At 41.5% G+C, this 27,790-nt stretch overlaps 1 protein-coding gene across 2 annotated transcripts in view; it reads right to left on the bottom strand.

Annotated features, from left to right (window-relative positions):
- Positions 1–27,790, bottom strand: part of cep112 (centrosomal protein 112) — a 100,136-nt gene that overhangs the window by 32,435 nt on the left and 39,911 nt on the right. For both annotated transcript variants that reach the window (XR_010924202.1, XM_067570163.1), the window contains 4 exons: positions 23,716–23,851; positions 20,797–20,904; positions 15,791–15,973; positions 7,742–7,972 (listed from right to left, as the gene is read on the bottom strand). Coding sequence is in view for 1 of the 2 variants with exons in the window: in XM_067570163.1 (XP_067426264.1) it covers positions 7,742–7,972; positions 15,791–15,973; positions 20,797–20,904; positions 23,716–23,851 (658 nt within the window). In the remaining variant the exon portion in view is untranslated. The remainder of the gene's footprint in view (positions 1–7,741; positions 7,973–15,790; positions 15,974–20,796; positions 20,905–23,715; positions 23,852–27,790) is intronic.

The following is a 27,790-nucleotide window of genomic DNA, read 5'->3' as shown; positions in this document are numbered from 1 at the left end:
AATTAATAATCTGCAGTGGGAACCAGGCCAAACACACACACACACACACGCACACAGACACAGACACAAATGCACACTAAAAAAGGACTGAAGGGAGGGGCAGAAAATTTGGTGACAACTTTCTCTCTCACTCACACACACGCGCACACACACACACACGCACACACACACACACACACACTCACACACACACACTCAAACACAGACAATGAACAAACAGGATGCATGAAGGCCAAACACACATCCAGAATTTGATCTATACTATAGCTGTTTGGAAATGAAATTTGCTCAAGGTGTGCATTCCCATTGTTTAGAATGAATTGCTGTATTATTGCTATAGCTGGAAGAAACCAAAGTAAACATTTCTCAATAGAGTAATGCTGCAAACACATGATAAACTTCTGAGTGTGTTTTTAAGTCAGTGAAAAGAATTTTCAGAATCTGTTCAGTGCAGCCTGTAGTCCTGGACAGGATATTGCCTCCATATGGCATTTTTTCCCCCCGATATGTTTCCAATCATCTCACATTGTTCAAGAGCAATTATGGTTTTTCTGCATCGTCCTAAAGCTGAACTTTGACAGAAGATATAAAACCACATTCAGGAGTTGCTGACGAAAGGGTGATGTCACTCCATGGCATGGAGATGACGCGACGTGACGGACGGTTGACAGGTGATTAGGTAAAGGGCAGAGAGGTGTTTTAAAAGAGACAATGATTTACACAACACACTCTTGTTTCACTCTGCAAACAACATTCTGTATATTGCACACTAGGGAGCTGATTTGTGGGGTTCATTTCTCGAAAAAAAATTCAAAGAGAAGCTTTTCCCTATTGCTCCACAAAGCCTTCAGTTTTAGTGGCAGCAGTATTTGTAAGCATTCAAAACGATTCTTTGTTCACCACGCATGTCTCTCATAACAATTTGAGTTCAATCTGCCAGCGAGGGAGAGCTGGGAGATGTTATTTACTCGTTTGTCTGTAATCATTGCTGTCTTGCTGTGCTCGCTTGTGTATCTGTGTGTGCGCGAGCGAGAGTTGGTGCTGTAATGACAAGAGGCTTTATTTCCATTTCACAGTTTGCCATCACTGCCTGTCAGTAGTGATTCTCTTCATCCCTGCTGCTCACTGTCAGTGCCACATCACACACAGTACAGAAATAATGCATCGTGGGCACACACAGGCGGGCGTACACAGATAAACATACATCAAACACGCAGACTGACACACACACACACACAACACACAACACACCAAATGTGCAGTGATTACAAACTCAACCAGCCGGTTCTTGGTATCAGAAAACCAATTACACCCATTACCATCAGTGTGAACGGGCTTAACATCTAACCCACATCATAAGGTCTAGAAAAAAAAGTTTGTTTGAGGCTGTGAATGCTTAATGATGGGGTAGCTTGTAGAATCACAGATAGCTTTAACATAGCCTAAGCAGGTGAACAGACTTGAGAATCTCAGAGAAGATGTCTCATTCATGCTTTCTGTGCAGTGTGAACTCTTTGATAGGCCAAGGTCTTAACTTAAAATGGCTGTTAAGCAACAATTTTGCTTAATGAGATGTAAAGTTTTTTCAACAGGTCATTGAACTTTAAATGAACTGTGGTGAAATTCTGTCTTTTGCGTTTCCTGCCTAGGTGGAATCTCACTTCCTATCTATTTACCGTATGCCTCCATGCCTACTTTGATCAATAAGTCTGCGTGATGTCGAGATGTAGGATGATTACCGGTTGAATAAGGAACTGCACCCAAAAAACAGAGCCCAATATCATGGTGTCCCACTTAAAACTCCACTTCAATCCGAAGCGTAATCTATAACGTGCGACAAGATGGAAGCTGCCTGACGCCATGTTTTAATGCGATTGAGAAAGTGTGTCGTTTCCCTCCCTCCTCTTGGATGACTTCAAAAAGTGAGCAAGGGAGCCGTGTGATGTTTTTTTTTTTTTTTTTTTTTGGGACGGCAGAGTCTTTACTTTGACTCTTTCATCTGCTGGGTGACTCACTCACTCTCTTGATGCCGCTGGGCCCGATGGTGCGCTGAGGAAATGGGGAGCTCAGATAGGCCTAGGCATGCGTAAACGCGCACAAACACACAACATATTCATACACAAACACAATCAGAAGCAATGATGTAGCCTAAACACATACCAACAGCAGACACATAATATCCCTGGCATCAATTAATCAAGATCCTATTATCTCCATGCCCTGCACAAAACAACCTAAACTTCACCTCTTTCTCCCCTAAAATCAGATTTTTCTCTCTGCCTCCCTCATCTCTTTGTCTCCCAGTTAGTCTGTCAGTGTGAGGTGAATATGGGCCCTCTTTGATCATCCCTCAGCCTGTGTTCCTCTCCTCCTCATCTAATCCATGACCGACTGAATAATGTGATTTGGTGTATCTCCAAATGGCAGAGGACCAAACTAATAAGTCAGCAGTGACAGGGGGCAAGGGAGAAGAACAAGACGTGGCAACGACAACAACAATGACAACAACCTCGTACCACCATCTTCTGGCTGAGGGAGAGAACGGTACGCTCGCTGAAACTAAATGTCTCTGTCGGTCGGGATCAAAGCTGGTGTGAATGGATTAATAATGATTTTAATAGTTTTATCAAAATGTTACTGGATGAACTAGGAAAACTCTATCAACTGCCAAATCTCCCTGGTTACACGTTAACGAGATTTCTCAGTAGTTTTAGGAGGACATAGAGGTTCAAATTAAATTTTTTCTTCTGTCACAACACTTTTATTGAAGGACCGTCTGCGTACGATGTCCTCCTAATGATAACTTGTACATACAAACTCAGGAATGTTCTATGTAAAAGTTCCCTGGTGTATTTTCAAAAGCATAAACATCACATTTTAATATCTACATAACATTACCATGTGACGAGTGCAAATCAAATGCGTATAGAAAAGACAGAAGCCCTGTTCATGTTTGGCACCAAAAACATCTTGGGTGGTCTGATCACAAGTGGACGTATGGATGCAAATGCAACAAGAACACACTTAAGATCCAATCAGTCAAACCACATTTGAGAGTGGTCATGTGTCTACGCACGGAAAGCAGTGTGAACGCAGATGAATCTCCGGCCACATTAAAAGGCTGCCTTGTCAGTTTTATGCAGAGCACAACAAACAAAAGTTAGATACAGAGGATTTTCTTGTGCCAAACAACTTAAACAAGGTTTTGAAGTCTGTACCCGAGCTGAAGTACCAAATAGTCAGCGAAATTCCTCGTCCCAAGCGGAGCTCAAACAAATACTTTTTCTTTTAAGCTGTGGTCACAGTTTATCACAGATAAAATCAGATGCGAGTGAGGAGGCAAACTCTGCTCACAAACAATTTCTGACACATTATGACAGCACATATGAACTACAATCCATTGCAACTGAATCAAGACACAATGCGAGTATCTGGAAACAAAATTCTACTAGATCTACACACGGGGTTAAACTAATCAAATAACAGCCGATAAGTCACTTTTACCTAAACACATATTTGATCAGATGTTGAGGCAGGGAAATGTTCAGTTCCTAGTCATGACCATGTCTAATAGAATTTGTTGTGAGGAGCTGTCAGCAGCTGGCAGCCATGGTGCCCCAGAACATAACAACCTACAGTACTTGGCTGTCAAACACTGCGTTATGTCATCTGAAAAGACTTTTACATCATAATCATAATGAGTAAAGATACACAAAAGAAGTTCCAGAGGCCAGAGCACTTAACTTCTCACACAGCCTGAGCCGGCCTCACATTTATGGGAAAAAACTCTTTTTGGAGGCACATACAGAAATCCCTTTGGAGAAAAAGGAGATTCAAGACAGAGGCCTTCATACCTCAGCTTTCTAATATTCAACCTGTGTGCATGTATGTGTGTGTGTGTGTGTGTGTGTGTCATGCCTTTCATGTTAAGGGAGTCACATGGGGCATGGCTCAAGGGACACTGGTGCTGTGACATGGGGAGCGCTGATTGGCTACTGCATGCCAAAAAGCTGCTTTCCCATTGGATGATATTCGCCTCTAGGTGGTTTTGTCACACTTGGTTAGTGTTTGATGAAATGCCCTCTGCCTTTGATCTGAAGTGAAGTAGGCATGCACGTACACACACACACACACACACACAAACTTTAAAGTACTACAAATACACACATACCTTTACTACTACTTGCCCGAGGAATCATCAGAAAGTGTGGGCTTCACCCTGTCCTCTGTCACTATGTCCATTTTGTGAATATGCATTCATTTATACAGTATGGTGACATTTACACTCACACGCACGGGTCAACACATACATATCAGACAAAATTTGCACATCTAATCTCCTACAGCAGTTCAAAGAGCCATGCTTTCCAGACTAAGTGTAAATATGAATTCAAGGTTTCCAGACGTTATTCTTTTCCTATCAAACCTGAGGCCTCCTGATCTTTTGTCTCGCTTTATCTCAAATCTCTAGTATTGACAAGCAGGGAGTGAGTACGTGGGGTGAAGAGGTCCAACACAAAGAGCTTTTCTCCACTAACCAAACTTTAAGCTCATATATGTACTGCTTCTATTAAGCACTAATTGTGAATATGGCTTGTGTTTTATATGCTAGTGAATGAGTGTGTGTGTTTCCACACTTCCTCAAAGTCCAGCCCTGATTTCTGGTGAGGCCAACTCTTTATAGAAAGCTCTAACACTCTGTGCTTTGCCACAACTTGAAGGCAGAGGGTGGAGGGAGGCTGTGGCGAAAAGACACAGAAAGATGGACGGTGGAGGTGTGGAGGAGAATAATAAAGTCAGATAAGGAAGTGGTGTGGGTGAGAGACAGGATTCATGCTCACTGTAGCCCAGAGATGAGGCATCTTTATCAGGCACAGAGGCAGCTTCACAGGCCCCTCAGTGGAGAACGGAGATTGGGAGGTCTGGGGTTGTGCACGTTCATTCTCAGCCATGAACGCAGCCACAGCCACACACACACACACACACACTTACAAAGATAAACTTCAATAGCAACCAGACTAAGACACCACCACACACCTTCTCCTCAGCCTACCTCCATTACTTTTCCTTCTCTTCTCCTTTATTTTTGGTGCAGCTCAAATGTATGGAACTATCTTAACGTCTGATCTTATCTCCTCTGATATTCTGTTTCTCATTATTTCATTCCAACAGTCTGTCCAACAGACTGTCTACTCCCAAAACACCCCCCCATCTGCCTGTATCCCCCTCTCTCTCTCTGCGTCTCTCCCTTAAATGCATGCGTCTTTGATGAGAATCCATTCATGGATTTAATGGATTTCTCTGGCCTTTTTTCCAGGATCTGGGAGATGTGTTCAAAAAAAAAAAAAAAAAAAAAAGAAAGAAAAGCTGGCCTGCCCAGACTCTGCTTCCAAGAGCATGGTGGACTGCAGAGGACAGCATTTCTGTCTGCATCAAAAGAATGAGAAATTTTCAGCTTACAAAACAGGGCGATCGAGTCAATATGGATCTGAGGCCTGGCTGACTTCCATCCCATGTGAAAAAAAAGGGCGCAACAAAGTAGTGAAACTTTTCCCTGCCCACTCTGAAGTCAAACTTGGAGACAGATTAGAAAGTAGAAAAAAGGGGAAGAAGTAAGACGTTCAACCTTTGGTGAGTTTTTTTTTGTAAAAGCATGCACTTTCAGCTGACAAAAAAGGACGGAGAAATCATTAATCTCTTTCATAAAAAGTGAAACTAGCACATTGCTGATAGTGTTATCAGTCTAAGTTCAACATTCAGCCTCACTGCTTTGAATCCACTCCAGATTCCCTGACAACTTTGGGTCATTTTTACCCGTGTACAAAGAAGACGGAAGAGAGAGAGGAATTAAAGTGTGCCAAAAAGATAAAATAACGTTTAGCTGCAAAACAGCCGTCACATATTCAAAAGAAAAAGGGACTGATAGGAAATGGCGTGATTCGTTCAAATAAGGATTACCCTGTAATAAGCACACTCTTTTCCTCGGATCTCTCTCCTCTCAGTACCTCTGGTTCTGTGCACCATATGGAGCCAAAATGGCCGCCTGGGTGCTTTGGAGGTCCCTGCATTCCGGGGCTAATGCTGCGCAGCTGGCGCGGGATGGTGTCTAATGAAAAATGCTCTCTTTGATGGGCCCTGCCGAGGGATTAGGTTCTGATCAACACCACCTTAGGTCAGCTTCCTGCTAGACCAGCACAAGATTATGGGTGATTTCCCAGCTGTGGGTCCAGTTACTGTGGTGGCGAGGGGAGTGAATATGACACAGAAAGAGAGAAAAAAAAGAGAGCAGGAGAGATACTGAACCTCAGGAGCTCTAATTGAAGTTCTTCCTGGTTCACCAAGATAGCAAAATGCAAAGCTGGATAACAGATCTACTGAAAAGCTGTGGTTTTCCCTTTTGGTTGACCCTTCCTGTAAATCCAATCCCCTCACTCACTTGTACATTTCAAAACAGTATAACCCATGATGTTAAGTGGGTTAACCAAAGGACTTTATCTCCACAAATACATAAGTATGTGTGGTAAATACAGACAGCACCATTACCTTATTCAACTTTCTGTTTAAGGAAAGGGATGTAAAAAAATACTATGAAAGAAATATGCTGGGTTTTATTTGGTGTTTAGGACAGAGCATCTCAATGAGACTACACAGGAGAGGTAGCGTGAGCAGCCTGTTAGCAGAGTAGCAGCAGCTTCAATGCGCCATCTGTGTCTACACAGGATGCGTTCAGGCACAGTAATGACTGTGGGTCACTTGTGTTTTGTAGTGCTCAGAGCCCAACACCTAATCACAGTAGTTACACGCGTAAAAACAGAAGAAAATAGACTTGAAGCGTAAAAATACAATTCAGGATGCATTTATGCACATATAGTGCGAGAGAAACGTGAGAATTTATGCAGCCTGTGTGGACAGCTGTACCGATTATAATGGAAGCGTATCTGTTCCATCAGATGCCCGTTAGATGGAAAACTGAAAAACATGGCTGAAACACCTCCTGTGTAGACAAGACTGTGTGTGTTTGTCAGTTCTAGTGCAATCTGTTGGTGCATCTGAGAGGACATATGCCCAGGTTTAGCCCCAGCTGGTGGATGTGCACACATTAAGATGCACTGATCTGTACAACTGCACTGCCCTCAACACCTTAACTTTACTCAATGTGTGTGTGTGTGTGTGTGTGAATTCTGGCATGATAGAAACATCAGGTACAGGCTGTAAAGAAAAACAAACATTGCCACCGTGGCAAACTCAAGCAAGCGTTCATCCTCAATACACACACAATCTGTTCCCATGTCAACACTGATGAACAGCTTGATAAAGAAACCATCATCCACAAGTTTTCTAAGAAATATCTATGTGAGAAGGAGACAAACAGAGGTGGACAGATAGAGAGACAGTGGGAGAGGAGGTAAGCGATACATACAAAAGATTAAAAAAGACTGATTGCTCAGACAACATAACAAAACACCTTCTAGACCTACTAGATCTAACAGCCACAAGCTAACACGTGTCTTAACTGTTCTGTCCTAATTCACCCTTTGTGTAATGGCACGTTTCTAAAAGCCAAGCAGCCATCTTTCTTGACTCTAGGAGCAGTTTTCTTGCACAGTCAACCAGGCTCTTTAATACAACTTCTCTACCTCTGCCTTTATGTTAACCCACAATGCAGTGTTTGTTGTCTATTCCCGACATGTGTATTGCAAACCGACATTATCCCATCTTTTCCGTCCTCATCTTCACCCACCTTCTCCTGAGCAGCGTCCCTCTCCTGCTGGTGGCTTCTTTCAAGGTCACTGCGGATGCGTTCCATGTCGGATCGGAGCCGGTCCAGCGATGCCTCCTTGTCCAGGAATGCCTTTTGCTTTTCCTCCTCCCGGAGCAATGCCATCTCAGCCAGCTGTTGCTTATGCTGGACATGGGCCACCTGGAGTTCCTCACGAAGACATGACAGCTGGGCTTCCAAATCTGAAATTGTCTGGAAAGAGACAGATACAGAGATTTACAGTGAATTTAGGTAAGTGCTATTAAGATATCTGCCCTGTAGTTTTTATTGGTTCCCAAAAAATGTGTTTGTGTTGCACTTGGATGTAGGCCATGTAGGCCATTTCCTCATTGGTCCAAATCCATTCAAGGCGAAGTGGACAGTATTTGACAACCATTCTCTGGTTATTATGTAACCTTGTTGATGGATTTCTGCGTAAATGGGTTAATAGTACTAATTATACCAATTAATATGACTTCTCACAAGATCTACACACTTTCCCATTGATTCACATACATTTCTGGCACTGTATAATGCTACATCAATAGTCTGACATTCACATATGTGAGAGACAAGAGAGAGACTCTGTGTCCTACAACAATATCTGCAGATTACATCCTTACTTATCATTCAATCTGACACATTAACACTGTGTAATGATACCCCACTGAGAGATGCATAGAATTGTCAATACACTGTATACTGGTAGCTATAAGTAAAGAGTTAGACTGATGCAGATAGATAATTAAACACAGAATCTAAGTGTGAAGCAGTGTGTCTTCGTTTTGCCAAGTGTGTGCATGTAAGAGAGTTATACAAACACGCTTAAATGTTTCTGTTTTCTCTGTGTGTGCCACAGCCATTGTGGGGGCTGCGGAGATGGCCTGACCCCTCTCTTGACCTCTCTCTTTTTTGAACTGCTCAGCCTTGACTTTGCCCAGAAGAGCCCTTTAATAGTGCTGCCAGTGAGCTTCAACATTACATAGTGGAAATGCTAATAAGCACAACCCCCATAGCCTCTGAAACACCAGAAATAGATTGGCCTGACACGTGCAATGAAGCTACATCTCAAGAGTTTAGGAAATGTCAAAATGTCAAAAGGAATAGATAACTTACTGTTCTCCCAAATTCTCTCGCATCACTAAGCTGGCGTGATGGAGATTGCTTGCGGAGGAAATGAGGCCTTAAAACAGACCATTTCTTTCTTACTGTACATTGCAAATTATTACAAACTGCAAGCATGTGCATAAATGATAAGACATGGGCCATCGCAAGTTCACTGTCCTCAAATAGCCTATTTTCTAGTACATAAAGAATCTGACACATATATTTATCAGTATAATATGATAACTCTGTACAATTTACAAGAAACAATGAGTTCAAAGTACTCTAAATTGTAGGTGTAGATGCATTGCAGTTCTGGCGTTTCACATTTCCCTACCTATATTGCACATATTCCCCAGCTATTGCACATCTTCACTACCTCCTTAGTTTACTTGGTTTATTTCTTACTTTGGTTTGAACTTTGTGCTCTCCTCCTGCCCCCCTCCTTCCACTCAAAAGCCTGGGCATCCCAGGACAACACTATGATAAGACAATCAGAAAGTGTCTAGTCTTTTTTAGCAAGCACTGGAGAGACTCAAAGAGACTTCAAAGGAGTGTCACAAAAACAGGCAGATGCTGTGGCTCTGTGTAACACTCCCTCCTACACTGGCACAAACAGACAAATCCACTCGTGCTCACACATGCATACACAGACAAACAGCCACACGTGGTCGAGCTGTCACACACGCATACAAAAGGCATGCAGCACATTCATAGAGAATACAAGGTGAAAACAAACACATGCAATCCTTTATCTTTATGTCCCACTCCCCTGTCTCTCAACATTACCAGTCTCTCTGCTCTGCTTGTGCCTTCAAGGTCAAGCAGCTATTAGATCTGAGCCCTGAAGAGTCTTTCATGTATAATTCTCTCTTTAACAAATGTGGATGATCTGTCTTCCAAAAAATCTTTTAATATGTTAGAGTATAATCTTCCAGACACTTCAGAAACTTAAGAGGCCAAAGAGCATGTTTTCATTTGGAAGTAAGTGAGCACAGATGTTTCAACAGGGCACATGTTAGCAGCTGATGTGGAGCTTTGTGATGAAGCAGCTCGTGGTGACAATAGGCAAGTGTCAAATCAAATATATTGGGTTAAACCATGTCAGCTAGAAAGACAAAAGACTGGCAAAACATCAGAATAGAGGTTGGAAAAGGACAGATCATTGGTTAACAGACTATGTACGTTCCATCAAGAGAAAGTGTCAAAGTCAAGTGCAGAGGGGAGGCCACGAGATTTCATCATCTAGATATCAAAACTTTGTACAATATTGTATGAGACATAACTTTACAGAACTAGCACAAGGAGTGACTACTTTGCCTCAATAACTTAGTAGAACTAGTAAATTAATTACACAGACATGATGAGAATTTACTGATTGCATTTTAACCCATGTGCTTCTTTCCTTGCAAATTGTACTATCAAAAATTGACAAAGCAACATCCTTTGTGAACTTAAGAGTCAGGATGTACTGGCGATAAAACTGGTGGTGTTCTACTTATGTTTGATTACGACCGCTGCATAGCTGCCATCTCTTTCCACTGTTCTGAAATATGTAAGCCTTCTTTGTAGGAAGAAAACTGATTATGTTTTGATGATGAGTGTTCGCATAATCTGTCTTTGCTTCACAGTCATTTCTTATCTTTTATTTACACGATTCAACAAAACAGATGAAACCAAAAAAACAAAAAAGGAAAACTGTGTGATCAGTTCAGAATATTTTTTTACATTAGTTATAGATTTAATTATTTCGCTGGTATGCTAATTTGAGAAAATGTTTGTAGATTATTGTCAGATATTAAAAATACTATTTTTACAATCCCCTGTGACTAAATATTTTTTTTACACTTTATATCTGAGGGGGATTTGATTGGTCAAAAAATGTTCCATACATGAAGAGAGAGTAATATGTTTTCCCATCATAAAAAGGATGAAATATAGATGACAAAACTATAAAAAGGCAAAAGACTCTTGACCTGACAAAAACAGATATGATTTAATACTTGTAATAGCTGTATTATTTTTAAGCATGCCAATGCCAGTGGTCTGGTATTGTGTGTGCTGGCTCACTGGCACGGCTTACAGGCCCACCTAAATGGAACTAAGCCATAATTAATCTTATTAGTTACTCCTGCCCTTTTCCTGCTATGACGACTCAGATGGCTGCTGTGAGAAAAGTCTAGTTTAACATTAGCTTGACAGACAGACAGACATTTTGCCTTTTTAGACTCTGATGACCTGGCACAATAGTCATAATATATGCTTTTTGGATATACGCTACTCTGAGTTAGATAAGAAGACTGATACCACTAAACAAGATTCAACATGTTCATTAATGAGCTTTAGAGTTGTTGGTAGGCACATTTTTGAGCTTTGGACAGGCTAGCTGTTTCCCCCTACTTCCAATCTTTATGCTAAGCTAATCTAATCAACTCCTGCCTCTAAGCCAAGAGTTAATGCACAAACACGAGAGTGGTATTGATCTTCCCATCTAACTTTCAGCAAGAAAGCAAACAAGCGTATTTCCCAAAATGTCTAACTATTTCTTTAATACATTTTTCTTCATTATCTGTAGTACAACTCCCAACAATATTGGTTTGTAAACATGTTGTTAAGGGAGATATGCAGCCATCCTGTGTGTAATGATCTGTAAGTACAGTATATAAATATGTATGTATGTATATTTTCTGAATACTGTTGCACTGTTGAAACATAAAATAACCAGTTTCTCCTTCAATGAGATACATAATGTATTAGAGTCAAACATAAACAATACATATGTATTAGTGTATGATATTTGACTGAACTAAGCAAAGTAACCATAGGTTAGTGTCGAAATGAATGTTTTACTGTTGTCAGCCAAATAAAAATGCATCTGGCTGAAATCCAAGATGTGATGTATATGCACAAACTGAATGGCCTCATGGTTTAAAAGAAAGCATGCTGTAACAGAGCATCGGTACCAACTGAGTACATGATCAATCGTTTTAAATTTGAAAAAAAAAAAAAAAAAAAATCATCTGGGTTCTACTACAAATACTCAGATGTGCATGGGATGATGTGATGCAATCATTTAAAGAATAACAAACTCGCTGACACGCCAGCTCAGCGGGATACTTGTCCACTACTGGAAATCAGTAAATAACAAGACAAGAACTCTTGACAATACCAGATCTCAAGGACTGATCACTTGGTAAATGACAATACACAAGTGCTGAGACAATCAATGTTCACACTGGTCTAGCTGTCTGCCTTTTTCTCTTCATCAGACATCTTCTTACCTTTGACTTAATCTGTCATCACCCTCTTCATTTGACTCATCTTAATCACGTTCTTGGGATTGAAATTCTTTGAAAAATTGACAGCATCATTATTTAGTCCATCACAGCCCAGAAGAAAGACCTCACAAGACTCTCGCTCTCTCCCATGCTGTTTGAAGTCCAGATGACATGTACGTTTCTTTAGAAAAGACATAATTATTCGGGAAAATAATACTCATAAAATGAGTTTTGAGGAGGAGCTGCGTGGAGAAAATATGAATGATGGGTTTTGCATAGAACAAACAATTCTGTTGTTTGCAAAAAACAAGGCTTCAAATTAATTTATAACGCTGGCTCCAGTGTTTGAAGTCAAACTCTTACTCATGTTTAACAATTCAATAGCCTCACAGACACAAAATGCAGTATATTAAGAACAATAGCACCAGTGAAATATTAATTTGTTTTGCCATAGAATACAATTAATCTTTACATTTTCCTAAAATGTTTTTTAGAAGATAAGAAAGATTCACTTTGTAGAGACTACATAATAATGACTAACTCCTTAAAAAGTTCCCAGGCAAGTGGAAAATTGTGGAATTATGATGGTTGGATTTCTTGTCTAGTGTGACCTCAGTGTGAAATATAGTTTTCCTAAACTGTATTAAACATATTTTAACACTCCATGGGTGGATGTGCACACACACTGTACATTTATCATCATATTATCTCTAGAGGGGAAGTAAGAAAGGCCACTACACTCAGATTTGAGCGTGTTCAGTAGACGTTATACTGGTGATGGATCCCCAAACCAGTCTACAAAACTCCTTCATCCTCTGGGGGGCATTGATCAGCTAATAGCTTCCATTCATGCTCTGGTACTTTTTAAAAATGGCTTAAGAAATCATTTATTCTGTTAGAAAAGCAATATTCAGGTCCAGACGGCTGGGAAATTTGGACTAATCCCTCGAGTCAGTGGGATGCCAACTACATACGAGGCCTTGAACACAGCTGCTTAATTCCAAGTCTTTCAGTGGCATCATGATGTGCAACACCTAAGCCACAAATAAAAAAGGAAAGATAGCATAAAGAGTATATGATGAGTAATGCATTCAACACAACAGATTATTCTTATAGTCTTTATAATATGTAGCGATTACACAGTGGTTGAAGCCAGATTGTCTTGGATAATAAACTCTAGTGGGATGAGAACAACGTGTCCCTCTGTGACTTTTTGAGCTCTTCCTTCCAATCGCTGCTACGACTCATTGGCTCTGCTTCTCAAACACAAGGCAAGAGTCAGGAATGCTATTTATTAGTGTCCCACCACATCAAGGGGATGAGTGGGTATTACTCATCCCAAGAGTGTGTGACTGACATTTGCTGTTTCGTTAGCCAGCTTCTTCGCCGCAACTGTCCTTCCAACAATTCCAGGAAGACAGAGAAAAAGTGTGAGAAAGACGGAGAGAGTGAGAAATAATGATCGGCTAAGCAGGGATTGGGTTTGCCTGTTACTAACATGTCACTTGATGATAATATCATTGTCCATCTGACCCATGTGGTGGGAGTGTGTTGTTTGATGGGCTGGGAAAGTTCTTGACTCCAAAAGAAATTTAAAAAAAAGAAAAAAGACATAACATGTTGTAAAGAAAGTGCTCTATGTTTTCTGTACGTATCTTGTGTCTTTGCTCAATATAAAAAAGCTCATCTTTAATACATATGGCTGCTGGTGTGTCAGCTTCTTGTCATTTTAACAGCACATCCATGGAACAGTTCTCGCACAGGAAGTCAAACCAGCTCACATTTCCCCAAGTTTCAGGAACCTCACTTTCCTGTCCTTCATCTTTCTAAGGCCTGAATGAAAAACTTGATTTCTACTGCTTTAATGTCTGACATTAGGCAGGCGTCTGATCTCTACTCAAAATGCTGCACGAGCAAACGGGAACTGAGAATGTGAGTACTGGGGAAGTTTGTTTTCTGTCACCCCCTGAGATCATGAGATTTTGTCAGACTACACGTCATTTTGACATGAGTCGTACCCCATGTTATCAGCAGAAATGTCCTGTTGTGACGGCATCTCCAGAAAACCAAATAACACACTAACTGGTGCCATTGGGTGTTCTGAAAGACATTTTCCAAAAATATGAAAAGGGAAAGCAGATGAGAAGGAAAGAAAAGGAAAAAACATAACTTTTCCCTCATGTTATACAGTTTTTGGCATTATGAAGACATTTTAGACAGCTGTGAAGCAAGCCAACCAGTACAGCGGTATAAGATGATTTCTAGCGGTCTATAAAACAATTGCCTCGATGTCTCACAGAGGTTACAAATGACAGAATGTTCTGACATTCAAGCTATCAGCAGGGTGCCATTTTGAACCTTAACGGGAGCATCTTTTTTCATAATAAAATATAAACATAAACGAAAAAGTTAAGAAAAAAGACAAAATAATCAAAATTTGACAGGTTTAAGAGTGTTTTAGGCTCAGGCATAGGCTTTCATTGTCAGTATTAAAGAGCACCTTTGGAAAGATTAAAATCAGTTGCTGTTATTAAAGGTAAATGTAAATTATCTCTAAAAGCACTACTGAAAAACTATTGTATTGAGTGATGAAAAGATAAAACACACAAAATAGGCTCCATCAAGTACGATTTCTTCGCCATTCATTTGGTGTCTGGTACCATCTGTGCCCACCTTTGGTGTGAGTACCATTTGTCCAGAAATACAACATATGTCTGGCCGAATCTCTATCTCCAGCTAACGGCCAATAAACTAAATTCCCTGCATGCTGACAATGTCCATTTCATCAGGAAGCCTGAAGAGTCAAACACATCCCCAGTTGGGGGCTGGTTTGTCAAATGGCTTCCCACAGAGCTCCAAGCTAGCCCAGGCTGGAGAGAGGCGAAGATAGAGCGAGGGGTGTGAGATGAAGACCTGCTGCTGGTCTTGCTAAATGGTAACAGAATAGCCTCGCAGTGTCAGGGGGTATCCATTAATATAGACCCAAATGTCATAAACTCATTGTGGCGTTCAATGCTGTAATAAGAGAATAACCACCGTTTTCCGGAGGGAGATGGCTACCTGCGGTGAGAGGAGAATGCCATACAGAGATACACTTCGGTGGGAGTACAGGGCGCTTGACGCTGGTCCACAAGCGTAAAGTGGAAAAGAATAGAGAATTTTAACCTAGGGTTTTGGAATAAAAGCTTGGCAGTCAACGGAACAGATTTCATCCCCTTCATCTGGCTACCTGTGGTTTCAGTATTTCAAGTCTTTACACTTCTATCACGAAACCCTGCTGCGATAAAAATAATTTTAAAAACATCAGAATAGCATCAGAAGTTAGGGCAGTATGATTTTTTGTTTTGTTTAATCTATATTTTACTTTTTATGCACCCCTCCCCCCTTGTTTTCACTCAAACAATTTTTTTCAAATAGCAATATCCAACTTTTTCCGAAACGCTCGCACCAAATATACAACCATCTATAAAATTATTCACACCCAAAATCAATATCTGTCTCTTCAAGTAAAAAAAGTGTCTTAACCCGCTGTGCTTTTGAAACCCCCAGGAAAACGTCAATGGGCAAAATACAAAATGGTTGTCCACGGGAGAGCGATGGGTCAGCATGTGTGTGTGTGTTCGAACGTGGATCAGTGAAGACCCCCTACCTGGGCATCGCGCTTCCTCCACTCCTGGGTGTGCTGTTGGTGCTGTTGCAGAGCGGCCCTGGCCTGCCTCTCCACGCTGCTCACCTCCCGCTGGCGCTCCTGAACCAGGCTGTCCTTTTCCGCGCTGTGCTGCTGCTGTAGCCGCGTCCTCTCCTGCTCGTACTGCATGCGCTGCTCAGCCATCTGATTGGACAAGCAGGCAAAGAGAGACTTCATCAGCCAACACACACTCAGAGCAACCCTGTCGTCATGACAACTTGTCCATCCACCCATCCATCCATCCTTTCTTCGTGCTGTTCCTTCTACCCCTTCCCTCCACCCAGACACCCAAGAGCCCAACCAATTTGGTGCAGTTGGTAGGATGGTGGGGAAAAAAAGCACTTAAAAGTTTCTCACATTGTCAGAAGACGACATGATGTGATGTGTTTACATCTGGCTTGTTCCCCCGCCCTCCCACCTCTCCTGCCAATTGTACAGACTGGCCCTAAATGTCCCACTCCTCTCTCTCTTCAAATCTGTCCCCCTCGCCCTATTCTGCGTTCGGCATATAAAAGAGCAGCTAGTTTGGGCTATGCATGAAAGCTGGCAGGGGTTAGCCATCTGGCTGCAGTAACTACCCAATGCCCCATGCTATGCATCTGACAGCATGCGAAAATCGGCTTAGGCGATGACTATGATGATCATTATAAACCCAAATCAGAAATAAACGAGGAGACAGCTGAAGCTTATGGGAGAACCAAGAAGATCCTAAAAGATTGTTGATAATACTGCTTTTACCTGTAGCTTTATTCTGCAGATTCATTAGTAATTTTTCAATTTATCAATATCAGTTTCCATGTTTTATCACTTAATGGAATTACACTCTACAGTACAGGAGTTTTCCAGCAATAACCACCATCAGTAGCGTTTGTACTGCTAATGAAGGGTAGATGAGGTCAGATTAGAGTAAGGATCTACATAAACCAATCAACAAGAAGGATATGATATGTTGTAAACGTACAGTAGACCGTGGTCTCTCTGGAGCCACACCAAGCTATATGCAATACAGTAGAGGAAAATAAAACTCTTCTAATGGGACGCAAAGCCCCAATTTTTCAGAGCTTAAACATCCTGTCAGCTGAAACGAGTCTCTATCCCAACATGTCTGTGAGTGGAGTCACCTGCTGAGAGGTGAGCCTTGCCAGTGGAGTTCCCAGCCCCGAGCCCCCAAGCCTTTCCCAGGCTCTGTTCGGTTCCCACTCCCCCATGGCGGGGGGACCAGTGACCCCCACACCATCCAGCCGTGCAGCCCCAGCCGGAGCCTTGAAAGGACAGCAGGGGCCTGGGGCCCATTCGCCTCCCTGCTTTGAAGCTAATCCCCTGCACATTGTGCTTGACGGCACCCTACCTGGCCTGCCAGAGGAACGGAGATCCACAGCCTCTATGCCCGCTGCCTGTTCTATCCTCAGCCCTATCTTCGAACGTTGTGTCTATTCAGAGAAGGTGATAAATGAGGGGCTATCTACAGGAAGCCGGATTCCATCCTCGGCACTGGATGGCCACAATAGACACTTCATTTTTCAGGGGGGCAATGGGGGGAATTATGGCTGGATGAAAATATATTTTATCTCTGGGGCTCAGTTACTAGTGTGGCAGACACACACACACACACACACACACACACAAAACATGCTCAAGATACATCACACACATGCCATTTTTCCAGGACATAACAGAACAACACATAGCTCCAATAGAAAAACTCTTTGCAGAATGTGGGCAACATCTTCCACCTGCTGTCACTGGCGATGCTGATGTCTGTGATACTTTCCACAGATAGACAAATTTGCACCACCTTCATTTTCCATTCAGGGACATAATAGATACAAATAAGATCCACAGCCAGAATACGTTGTCCCACTGGGTAAGTCAGATTCATACAGCAGCGCGAGTTACAGCTGACAGATTGATAAGCAGGCATCTGCATCGAGAACTCCTCAGCAGGACATGCATTAACAGAAACTGAGGAGGAGGACATACTGGCTTACTGTTCGCTCTTGGGCCGTGAGTGTTTTGGAGAAAAGGGGGGATGAGAGGTGAAACGAGGATGAAGAAACGGGCAAGGTAGATCCATTGTGAGAAAAACAGCAAAAGAAAAAGACGGAGAGGAGAGGAGATGACAGAGAGCAGACCCAGCAAGGAGCCTGGTTGTGACATCACGTAGTGCCAGCGTGCAGTGGAGGATGCTGGGTGCTGCGGTTCTTAAAGGGACCGGCGTGGCGCTTATGAAGGAAGATTGAGTTGGTTATAGCACAGCTTGGTGCCACAGATACAGAGTAGGACGGGTGTTACTGCACAGCACGACTCCTGTCAGCCTAGGCTGACTGTGTGCATTGCACGCATTGAGACAGGACAGTGAGGCAATGGGATTCTTTCAACCCCAGGGGGGTAGATCTGAAATGTTTGAGAAGGAGGAGGGAGGAGGAGGGTGTAGAGGAGAGTAGAACAGATGCCCTGTTTGGTCCCAGCAGGAGAGGCTGGGGTAAGAAGGGAGGGAGAGATGGAAGAAAGAAAAACCTCTTATTCTTCAGTGTAGGGATTGAACTGAAGATGGCCACAGAGTAGCAATGAGTACAGATGATAGTGTGTATTTGTCTATGTGTACATTACGTCCATACACTTGCATGACTATAAACTACACCCCTTTATTGTACCAAACTAACATCTGAAGAGTGAAGCTGTTGAGCACTTCCCTTAACTGTCAAGGTCATGACTCCAAACCAGCCATTTGATCTCACTACGTCACTCCCATGCCAAGAGGCAGAGCTCCATGACGTTCAGCTGCCATGAGGGTGAGCTGCAAAACAACTCCTTCATACAGACTTCCCATTTTAAAGTCTCATTGAAGCTGCCTTTGAGGAATGTTCTTTTGTGACCGTCTGAATGGACAAACTTGACCCCAGCGATCTTGTGACACCAATCTCTCTGGAGTGGAGGCGTAAAGTGCGTGCGCATGCAGGCATAGGTGAACATGTACGCACACAAATACTTGGGTCACGCCTGTGCATGCGCAAACACAGTATATAGAATGAACACACAATATACTGTAGATGGCTCCACTCACAGTAACTCATGAATAATCTACATGTTCATAAAGAGACACATTTCCTCTCTCTTCCTCTACCCTCCCATCTGTGAAAATAATGTCACACGCATTCACATTCTCATCATCACATAGACAGGCCCTTTATCTTTATATGGTTTTATCTTTAAGACAAAAGCCTTCCTGATGTGCTGCTAACCCTATGTAGCTGCCTTTAACTGTCAAATGCACCCCCACTCTCTGTAGCAGCAGATGATAATCGTCACTTGAATATTTCCTCCAACGCTTTGATTGCGTACCTATTTTTCACATGAGATGGAATTTATGATTCCTCTGAAACACATACTTTAGTTGGCACTCAAAACACAGATAAATTCTTACAGTTACTAGATCATTATAGAGGGATAAAATGTCTTTTGGACATAAATACAATCTGTTTACTGATTTAGCTGCGTTAGTCTGATTTCTATGACAATGTACCCATGCAGCAAAACTGAAAACATGCATTTACCAACCTCTCAGATTGAACTTGTTTTTGGTGGATTATTTAAAAATATATGAATAAAATGAATTCATCAAACATCCTAATTAAGTCATGTGAAAGTGTGATTTTTCCTCATAAATGTCCTTATAATTACAAAAACAACCATCGAACCACGGAGCAAATCACTGACAGAAAACCATTTCACCACTCCTAGGAAATAACACTGGCCTTATTTCCTCACTTACAACTATCTACAGTGATTTACACGCAGTGAAACTCCATCTGGCCTGGAAATGAGTGTTAGCATGCTTATTAGCAGACAGGTCGAGTGCTGGTTTGGTTCCTGGAAATCAATCATGTTATGGATACAGATGGCAAATAGAGATGTTACACCAGTTATTGCTGTATGCTCTCAAGGCTCATGTGGTACCACATGGTCAGTCATAATGTATCATAGGGACATAGGGAGATGCAACTTTTAGCATAATGTAAAATATGAAATAATTATGTATTATTTTGGTATTTATATGGTGCAATCAGTTGCATAGTTATGCCTAAATTAGAAATCCTGATTATTTTGCCTGAATTTGTGCTCACAAACAGTTATTGATCACAGTAAGTACATCACATAGTGAAGCTGTTTTAAACCACAATATTTGTTTGAGGATTACTGAATTACATAGGAGAACACAAAAAGATAACTGAAGGTGACACTCAAGAGTACAGTTTCATTGTTTATAGAGTTAATATTAGATTTAATTAAATTGCAAATCCTTTATAGCTAAAATGGTGAATTATACTGTATATTGTAGTACAGTCAAATGCAGCCAAAGATAAAAATCCCACCACCAGGCCACTGAGGTTAAAGTAAAATTTAGGTAATAGAAATATAAACTATGCTCCTCCTACAATGACATTGGCTTCCTCTGATAATATCCATTTCTGTGGTTTAATTGAATCCAATGCTCCATAAAAGATGACTTCCTATCAGCAAGCTTGATTTCAATGAGTTGTGAAAATGGTTTCTAGACTCCTAATTGAAGAAGAGACGGAGATGCGATGATAAGGAGACTGTGCGTCTGCTACGCAGATTGCATTCGTTTTCAATTGGCAACGTTTAAGATATTTATTGAGACGCAATCTAAGCTTAATCTAAAGCGTATCCCTTATCATGAGAAATTAATCAGGCGGAACAGATGGGGAGGAATAACAAGACTATTCCACATGGATGTCAGTCCCCTCGGCTGGCTCCGACGGGCCAAGTGTTCACTGATAATAGAGAAAAGATAACAATGTGATGATGATGATGGAAGCAAGAGGAGAATTCTTTCCCCTGGCTACATATCCAGCGCAGAAGCAAGGAAACTATTCACACATGGAGATACGGGTAGACAAACACACTGCAGACAGACTGACAGAAAGTTACAGACTCATACAGACCTGCTGCTCATATTTTTGTCTGAGTGCATCAAGTTGCTGGGAGAACTCCTTGGCCTGGTTCTCCCTGAGGGACTTGGAGCGGATCAGGTCCTCTTCTACTTTCTCCATCTGCAGGCATGAGACGAAAGCAAACAAAAAGTTTACTATTGTGTCTGACAGACTGAAAATAATTCAACGTTCATCTAAATACATTCTGAAATGTTTGATATGAAAACATTAAGGCTGGGCTCACAATCTGTAATACATTTATGTCGGCGTACATGCCTAGAATCCTACACTAAATCTCATTTCAGAAAACTGGATGTTAATTTGCGTTAAAAATTCTGCTCAATATTTTTCTCTTAGTTTTGGTTGGTTTGTCGCGTGTAATTGCGGCATGACTACTGTACAATAAATGTAATGCATGCAGAACTGAACAGAAGGAGAGTGATGCTGCTGTAACATTTTCCTTTTAATTTGAATTTAATGAACTGCCATTGGGAAGAAATATATTCAACACAGTACGTGTGATCTTATCGTAATGATATTGTAATAACAGAACATCAATATATTAATCTATTCATCAAAGTATAATATTATAATTAACATTAAATATGTAACACTAGTAGTTCACATCAATATTCACATATTCACAGGTACAAGAAAATAACCGCAACTCTAAGACTCGCATTAAAGACACGGTTAGAAATAAGAAAGTTGTAAGCTTCTGCCTCTTTCTGTTTTTCTGGAAAAAAAGGGATTTGACAATATTTACGCTATTTATCTCAACTCAACTTCCTTGCAGCCTACCACATTCATATTTTCTGCTCAGGTGATGATAATCAACAACAATTTGAAATGTAATTTACTGAAACCCCTCTGTATCTGGGCTATTCTGTGTGTAACGCTCAGGAAATGCTAAATGTGTTTTGATTAATCCATTTAAAATGCTGAAGCCTCCTTTGAACTATGCACGTAACAGAGATTTGATTCCGTATGCGGCTTCTTTTTTTTTTTCTAACTAAAATAGGGCAGTCTCTTTCCTTTAAGTGCAATCTAAAAGTGGGATGCTGATTTTAAAATGAGAGAAAGAGAGACAGAGAAAGCGAAGTGATACAGATAATCCATTTAGATATAACACCATCAGCAGACAGAGGGAGGAAGACGATGAGTGGAAAGATGGAAGGATGAAAAAGAGAGTAAAAACTTCTTTTGAAATGCTTTCTGCAACATTAAAGCAGGAGAACGTGGATGCACAAGTGGGGTGGGTGAAGAAAAATAGGGGAGAGGGAAAAAGGGAGAGAGGATGACAGGGATGCAGAAGAGACTGCTCCTCTCCCTCGTGGTTTTGATGTGGGCTGAGGATAAAGTCAGATCGGAGATCGGGATGCCAGGGGCTCAATGGGGAGAGAAGGAGCAAGCAAGAGATGGAAGGATGAGAACAGGAGAAAAGAGTGGGAGGAAGGAGAGGAGAAATACACCAATACAGACACTTTCCAAGAGCCAAGAAAAGAAGACATCACTTGCTACTCAAGTAAAAATAAAAAATTAATGTGTGTATATATATATATATATACATATATACATACATATATATACACATGTTGCCCAGCATTCAAGCAGGATGAACAACCAAGAAAGCAAACCAAGGGTCTCTGTCTCCCAGTAGAAAAATTAAAAATCCTTCAGTTGGCTACAATCCAAATATAGCAACCTTTTCAATACTGACAAAATGGTCCTTCACATACAAAATGCAATATGTATAGGCAACTTTATTTAATTTTCTGGGGAATTCAAGCTTTTGCAACCTTGAATATAGTTTTTTTTGCCTTCTTTAGTGTTGATATGCAAGCAGTACTTCAATTAATCTCGTCGATACGACAGACGTTTCAAATTCAATCAGGAGGAATAAAGGTTGCTCTGTGTGCCCACAAACATCCATGCAGAAATTCGACTCCCACACAAACTCTCTCCATTTCTTACAGTACATGTTCCCCCACCGCACTGATTAGCTGAGAAACTTCACTAATCAGTGTCTAAAACTTGCTAATCTCCTTAACATGCAGCCCTTTAAAACATTCAGGACCACACTCAGTGCTGCCTTGTCAATAAAGCACACACAGTACTACCAAAAATGCTCAACAAAAACGCCTATAGCCAGACTGACTCGTAAGACAGCATCAGAAGTTTGACAGCTGAGCGTGTATTGATTGGAGAACTCTCCCAATAAGCAGCAGCCCACGCGGTGCGGAGTGCCGATCGTGAGGCTGGCTTAACGTACTAATTAGTCTGACTGCTTAATGTGTCTAACCTGTTCTCCATCACAACCCTGCCAGCCCACGTCACACCCACTGAGAGGAAGTGAGGTCAGTGTGTGATAGCGGAGAAATGAATAAATAAATCATATCATTCATTTGGAGTGACTAAATGAGTGAACATGGCCTAGGGGTGCTAATGTTCTTGTCTCTTACATATAGATTTTTCAGTATAGGAGCCGTTGAGAGGTGGCCGGAAAAAGACCCATTATAGGATGTAGGATGGCTTAATGGTGCAAATCATGAAACAGTCGGAGCGAAGGGGAGGGAGAGAGACGGAGAGAGAAAGACACACGGAGGAATTCAAGTACAGCCAGCGTGGCGCCCTGTTGCATATGTGGTCAGGCTGGGTCTCTGCAACTACAAAATATGAGTGTGTATGTGCATGTGTGTGTCTGTATTGTCTTGGTTACTGCTGCCTGTCAAACAGCTCACTCCCTTTGTGATAGAGCAAACATGAAAAATTGGTTAGGGTAATGCATAAATATAATATGAAAAAGGTGGACTAGGATACCGTGTAGTGTTAGCTGAGGACCAGTTTTACATTTAATGTAAGGCTCTTATGATGCTTTTATGCAAATATGTGTGTGTGTGTGTATGCTGTATGTGTGCGTGTGTATCAAACCTGGAGTTTCATGTCAGCATAGGCCTTCTCAGAGCTGAGCTCCACCTGTTTCTTGAATTGCTCCAGTGCCATATCTGCCTGCTGGATCTGCTGCCTTTGGCTCTCCCTAGCTCTGTCCAGCTGGCTCTCCATCTCTCTTCAAACCAAATACACACACACACACACACACACACACACACACACACACACACACACACACACACACACACACACACACACACACACACAGAAATGAATATATGTAGAAACAGGAACCCTATTGCAGACCAGAAATGCAATGTTAAGCAAGTACTGAGCATAAGTGAACTTTCAAGAAGGAAGAAAAGTGATGAGAGAAAATAGAAAGATGGATGTGGAAACATATTTTAAAACACAGGAACCACACAAAAGTGTAGAGTGAAGTATTATGGGAAAGTCAGTTTAGCAATCAGTTCTACAGCATCTATCACCACCGATACCCAGGTGTGTGTGTGTGTGTGTGTGTATATGTGTGTCTTCCATGCAGGTATACTGCGGCTATTGCTGGCAAATGTCAGGTCATACAGTTGCAAGCTGAGTGGATTGACAGGCATACTGAGAGGGACAGCCTCATGCTGAGAGCTGTCAGAGCCCAGCCAGGAGGCCCAGCCACATCATCATACACAGCACCAGCAAGCAGCTGTCAAGCCCAGGGTGTGTGGGGACAGGAGTGTGCGTCGGGGTGGATGGATAGAGGGTTAGAAAGAATGATAGAGTGAGAGGTGACGGTATGAGGGTGTTATTTTTGTAAAGCTGAGATTTTGCATGTTCAGTCAGACAATATGATAATGTATTGTCCTAAACCTAATTCAACTAAATATTACAAATGTTTAAGTCAAACATAGTGGACATAAAAATGCACAGGATCATTAGCAAATATGTAAAAGAAAAAATAAAGAAATTTCACTTGTCATTTGGAATGCAAATAAAGAGTCTATGTCTGATTTGAGGTTAACTGGCTCAATTATTAACATGCTTTTTAGCTGATTAGCTCATAAGTGCAAATAAATGTCTGACAGATTGGATCACAGATATCAGCTTCCTACGATGCTTTTTTATATTCATAACTGCGGTCACCAAACTTTGTATTCCACACATAATGACACACATCATTCATTCTCGACTTGGACGCAGACTTGACTATGAACAATCATGTCAACATGTGCTCCTCACATCTGACATGTTTTATCAGCTCCAAGTGTTACTCATATTCATATATGACATATTGGATTTGGAGTGTTAGAAGTTGGCAGGCTCCTACACCCAATACATGTCTCTTCTTGGAGAGGATGTCTTATTTAAGTCTAAACAAAACTCTGAAAAATATCAATGTCATGAATTATTCACTGCAAATCGTTTACTGTTGTCTATTTGTAAAAATATATACTCATTTCATGACATAAAACATAATGTAAGACTTTAAACATAATTTTTAATGTATCAAAAGTGACTCAAGTAATTCTATTTTAATAAAATCTTGAAGTTGTAGCTCCATTGCGTTCTCTTCAGCCATTTTTATATTGTGTGACCTTTTTAGATAAATACCGTAAAATTAGAGGGTTTTTTTGTATGTTCTCTCTAAAAGCACAGAATGAATCCGTCTAGCACCCAACCAATATTTAACAACTCAAATACAACAAAGTCGTATAATAAATACTTAAAGATTATTAAAAATGCCTTGCTGAGAGCAAGAATTATGGATAACTCTATGAAACTGATATTAAATCACACAATTTCCCAGAACCTCAAGCATGTTTTCAGACTACATTAACTACAAAAATGTTCAACTCTGAACTTAAACACAAAGTGTAGCGCTACTATGTAGGAGTTTTCTGCAGCAGGCACTGAAACCTTCCAAACCCACTATCTTCTGATTAATGCATAAAGATGACAACGTTGGGGAGAGAATATGACTGGCTGTGCATGTGTGTGGTATGTACTGTGTGCATGTGTGGCTATGTGTACAGTAAGGGCATTTTTCTCCTGCTCCCTTGTAAATTAATACTCTAACAGTGCATGGATAATTATTCCCCCGTGGACAGACAAGCAGGAGGAAGAATGATTTTTTTTGTCTGGTGGGTGTGACTTAAAACCAATTAGAAGTACAACTATTACAAAATTACAACAGGCACACAGCGGGTGGTGGGGGAGGACTAAGACGCTGTTCTCCACACATTTATCTGTATTTAACAAAGGAGGACTGCCAAGTGTATGCGAGAGTATGTGTGTGTGTGTGTGTTACAGTTCATAAAAGATATGGTACATTGACACAGTTATGTCAGCATAGCAGGTGTTCACACATACACCCACAGAAACACACACCACTATAAGAAAAAAAGAAGAAGCTATATCTACAAAGAAAACCATATTCACTGCACTGATCAATCACTTCCCATAATCAAACCAACAACTTTAAGTGTTTATAAAAATCCTACACTATATGAATAAACAGAAACAGAGAAAGACAGAAGAGATAAAAACAGCAAAAGTAAAAGGAGGCAATAAAAAGCAAAGAACAGGGGCAGAGGATTGAAAAAGGAATGTGCAAGCTTTCTCTCCTCTTTATAGTGTTCTGTCTCTTTGTAATTTTGGTCTCTCTCATGTCGGACATCAAACGACAAAGAAATTGTTTTTTTTTCCCTCTCCCAATTTTGTGTACTCTGTAATTATTAATCAGTCTCGTTGCATGACTGCCTTCCGGGCTCAGACAGACACAAAGGCTATGTGGGGAGACTAAGATGGAAAAAGAAATAAAGAGGAAAGAGAGAGTGAAGATGGAAAAGAGGATGTCACAGAAATAGCAAGTTTTTTAAACTTCCAAGGCAGAGCAGAAATGAATTGGGTGTGTGTCTCGCTCAAGAGATGACGGAGCGCACACACGTGTGTGTGTGTGTGTGTGTGTGTGTATATAGGTCTTTGTTCAAGAGCAACAGTCCCAAACTCTGTCTGTGACTGACAACTCTACTCAAAAAATGCACTATGACTAAGTTGGAGCTGGCTGCTGGGCCTTTACCTCTGAGGATACACCGAAAAAGTCACTGCAGCTAACTTCAAGTATGTGACAGATTGAAACATATTATGCTCTAAAGCTGAAGAGAGCGGGTGAACACATGGCACCTTCAGTGATTCCTAGGAGAATAACTGTGTGTGTGAGTACTTCTCTGTGTGTGTGTGTGTGTGTGAATGCGTGTGGTCACTAGAGCGGTAGACAGCATGTCACCATCAATAACAGAGCGATGAGGGTGAGATGAGAGGACAGAGAAAAAGACTCAGGGAGGCCTGGCAGGGAGAAACAGAGAGGGAAAGGAAGGAGAAGGGTGCCAGCGCCAGGGCGGCCCGTTTGGCTTTAAATGGATCCCTGGTCAGAAAAGTGGAAGGAGAGGAGGCTCAAATTAAAGATGTGCCTTCTCCATAGAGGAAGTCCTCTCATCCCTCAATCCTAAACGGCTGTTTAAAGGGGAGGAAGAGAGGGAGGCGAGGAGAGAGCAGTGTTTGTGCTAGAGAGGGTGAAGGAGCTTCCGCCATCCAGCCGCCTGGCAGACAGGAGGGGTGCAGGGATGCCGGCGTTTTCCGGACTGCACTAACCACACAATGCCACGTGCCGCCTGTGAGCGAGTGTGCACCACATGCTGGATACACAGAGGCATACTATACATGTCTGAATATATATATATAAACACTGATATACACATACAGTTAATACAAGAGTACACATTCAAGTCGATGCACACAAAAGCAACTCTAATTGCTTATGCAAATATTCTTTTCATGTAAGCAGAGTATTTAACAATTGCACGGGCTGTAATGTGGGTGGAGCAGCGCATGGAAAAAAGACTGACAAACACACTAGAATGCACACTTGCATGTGGATGCCTCTGGTCTCTAGTATAAAAAGACGGAGAGTGAGAGCGCGCGTGCACGTGTGCGCGCACGAGTGCACGCAAGTGCCCGCGCATCTGCGTCTGTGAGCTCATCCAAACGGAATGATAACGAATCCACAGACACATCAAAGGGGCCTGGAAAAAAAAGAGGGAGCACATAAAGAGAGAAAATGCAA

The sequence above is a fragment of the Thunnus thynnus genome, chromosome 17 (assembly GCF_963924715.1).
Source record: "Thunnus thynnus chromosome 17, fThuThy2.1, whole genome shotgun sequence".
NCBI lineage: Eukaryota > Metazoa > Chordata > Actinopteri > Scombriformes > Scombridae > Thunnus > Thunnus thynnus.
The sequence above is the reverse complement of the archived record's forward strand: the minus strand, read 5'-3'. Positions and strand labels throughout refer to the sequence as shown.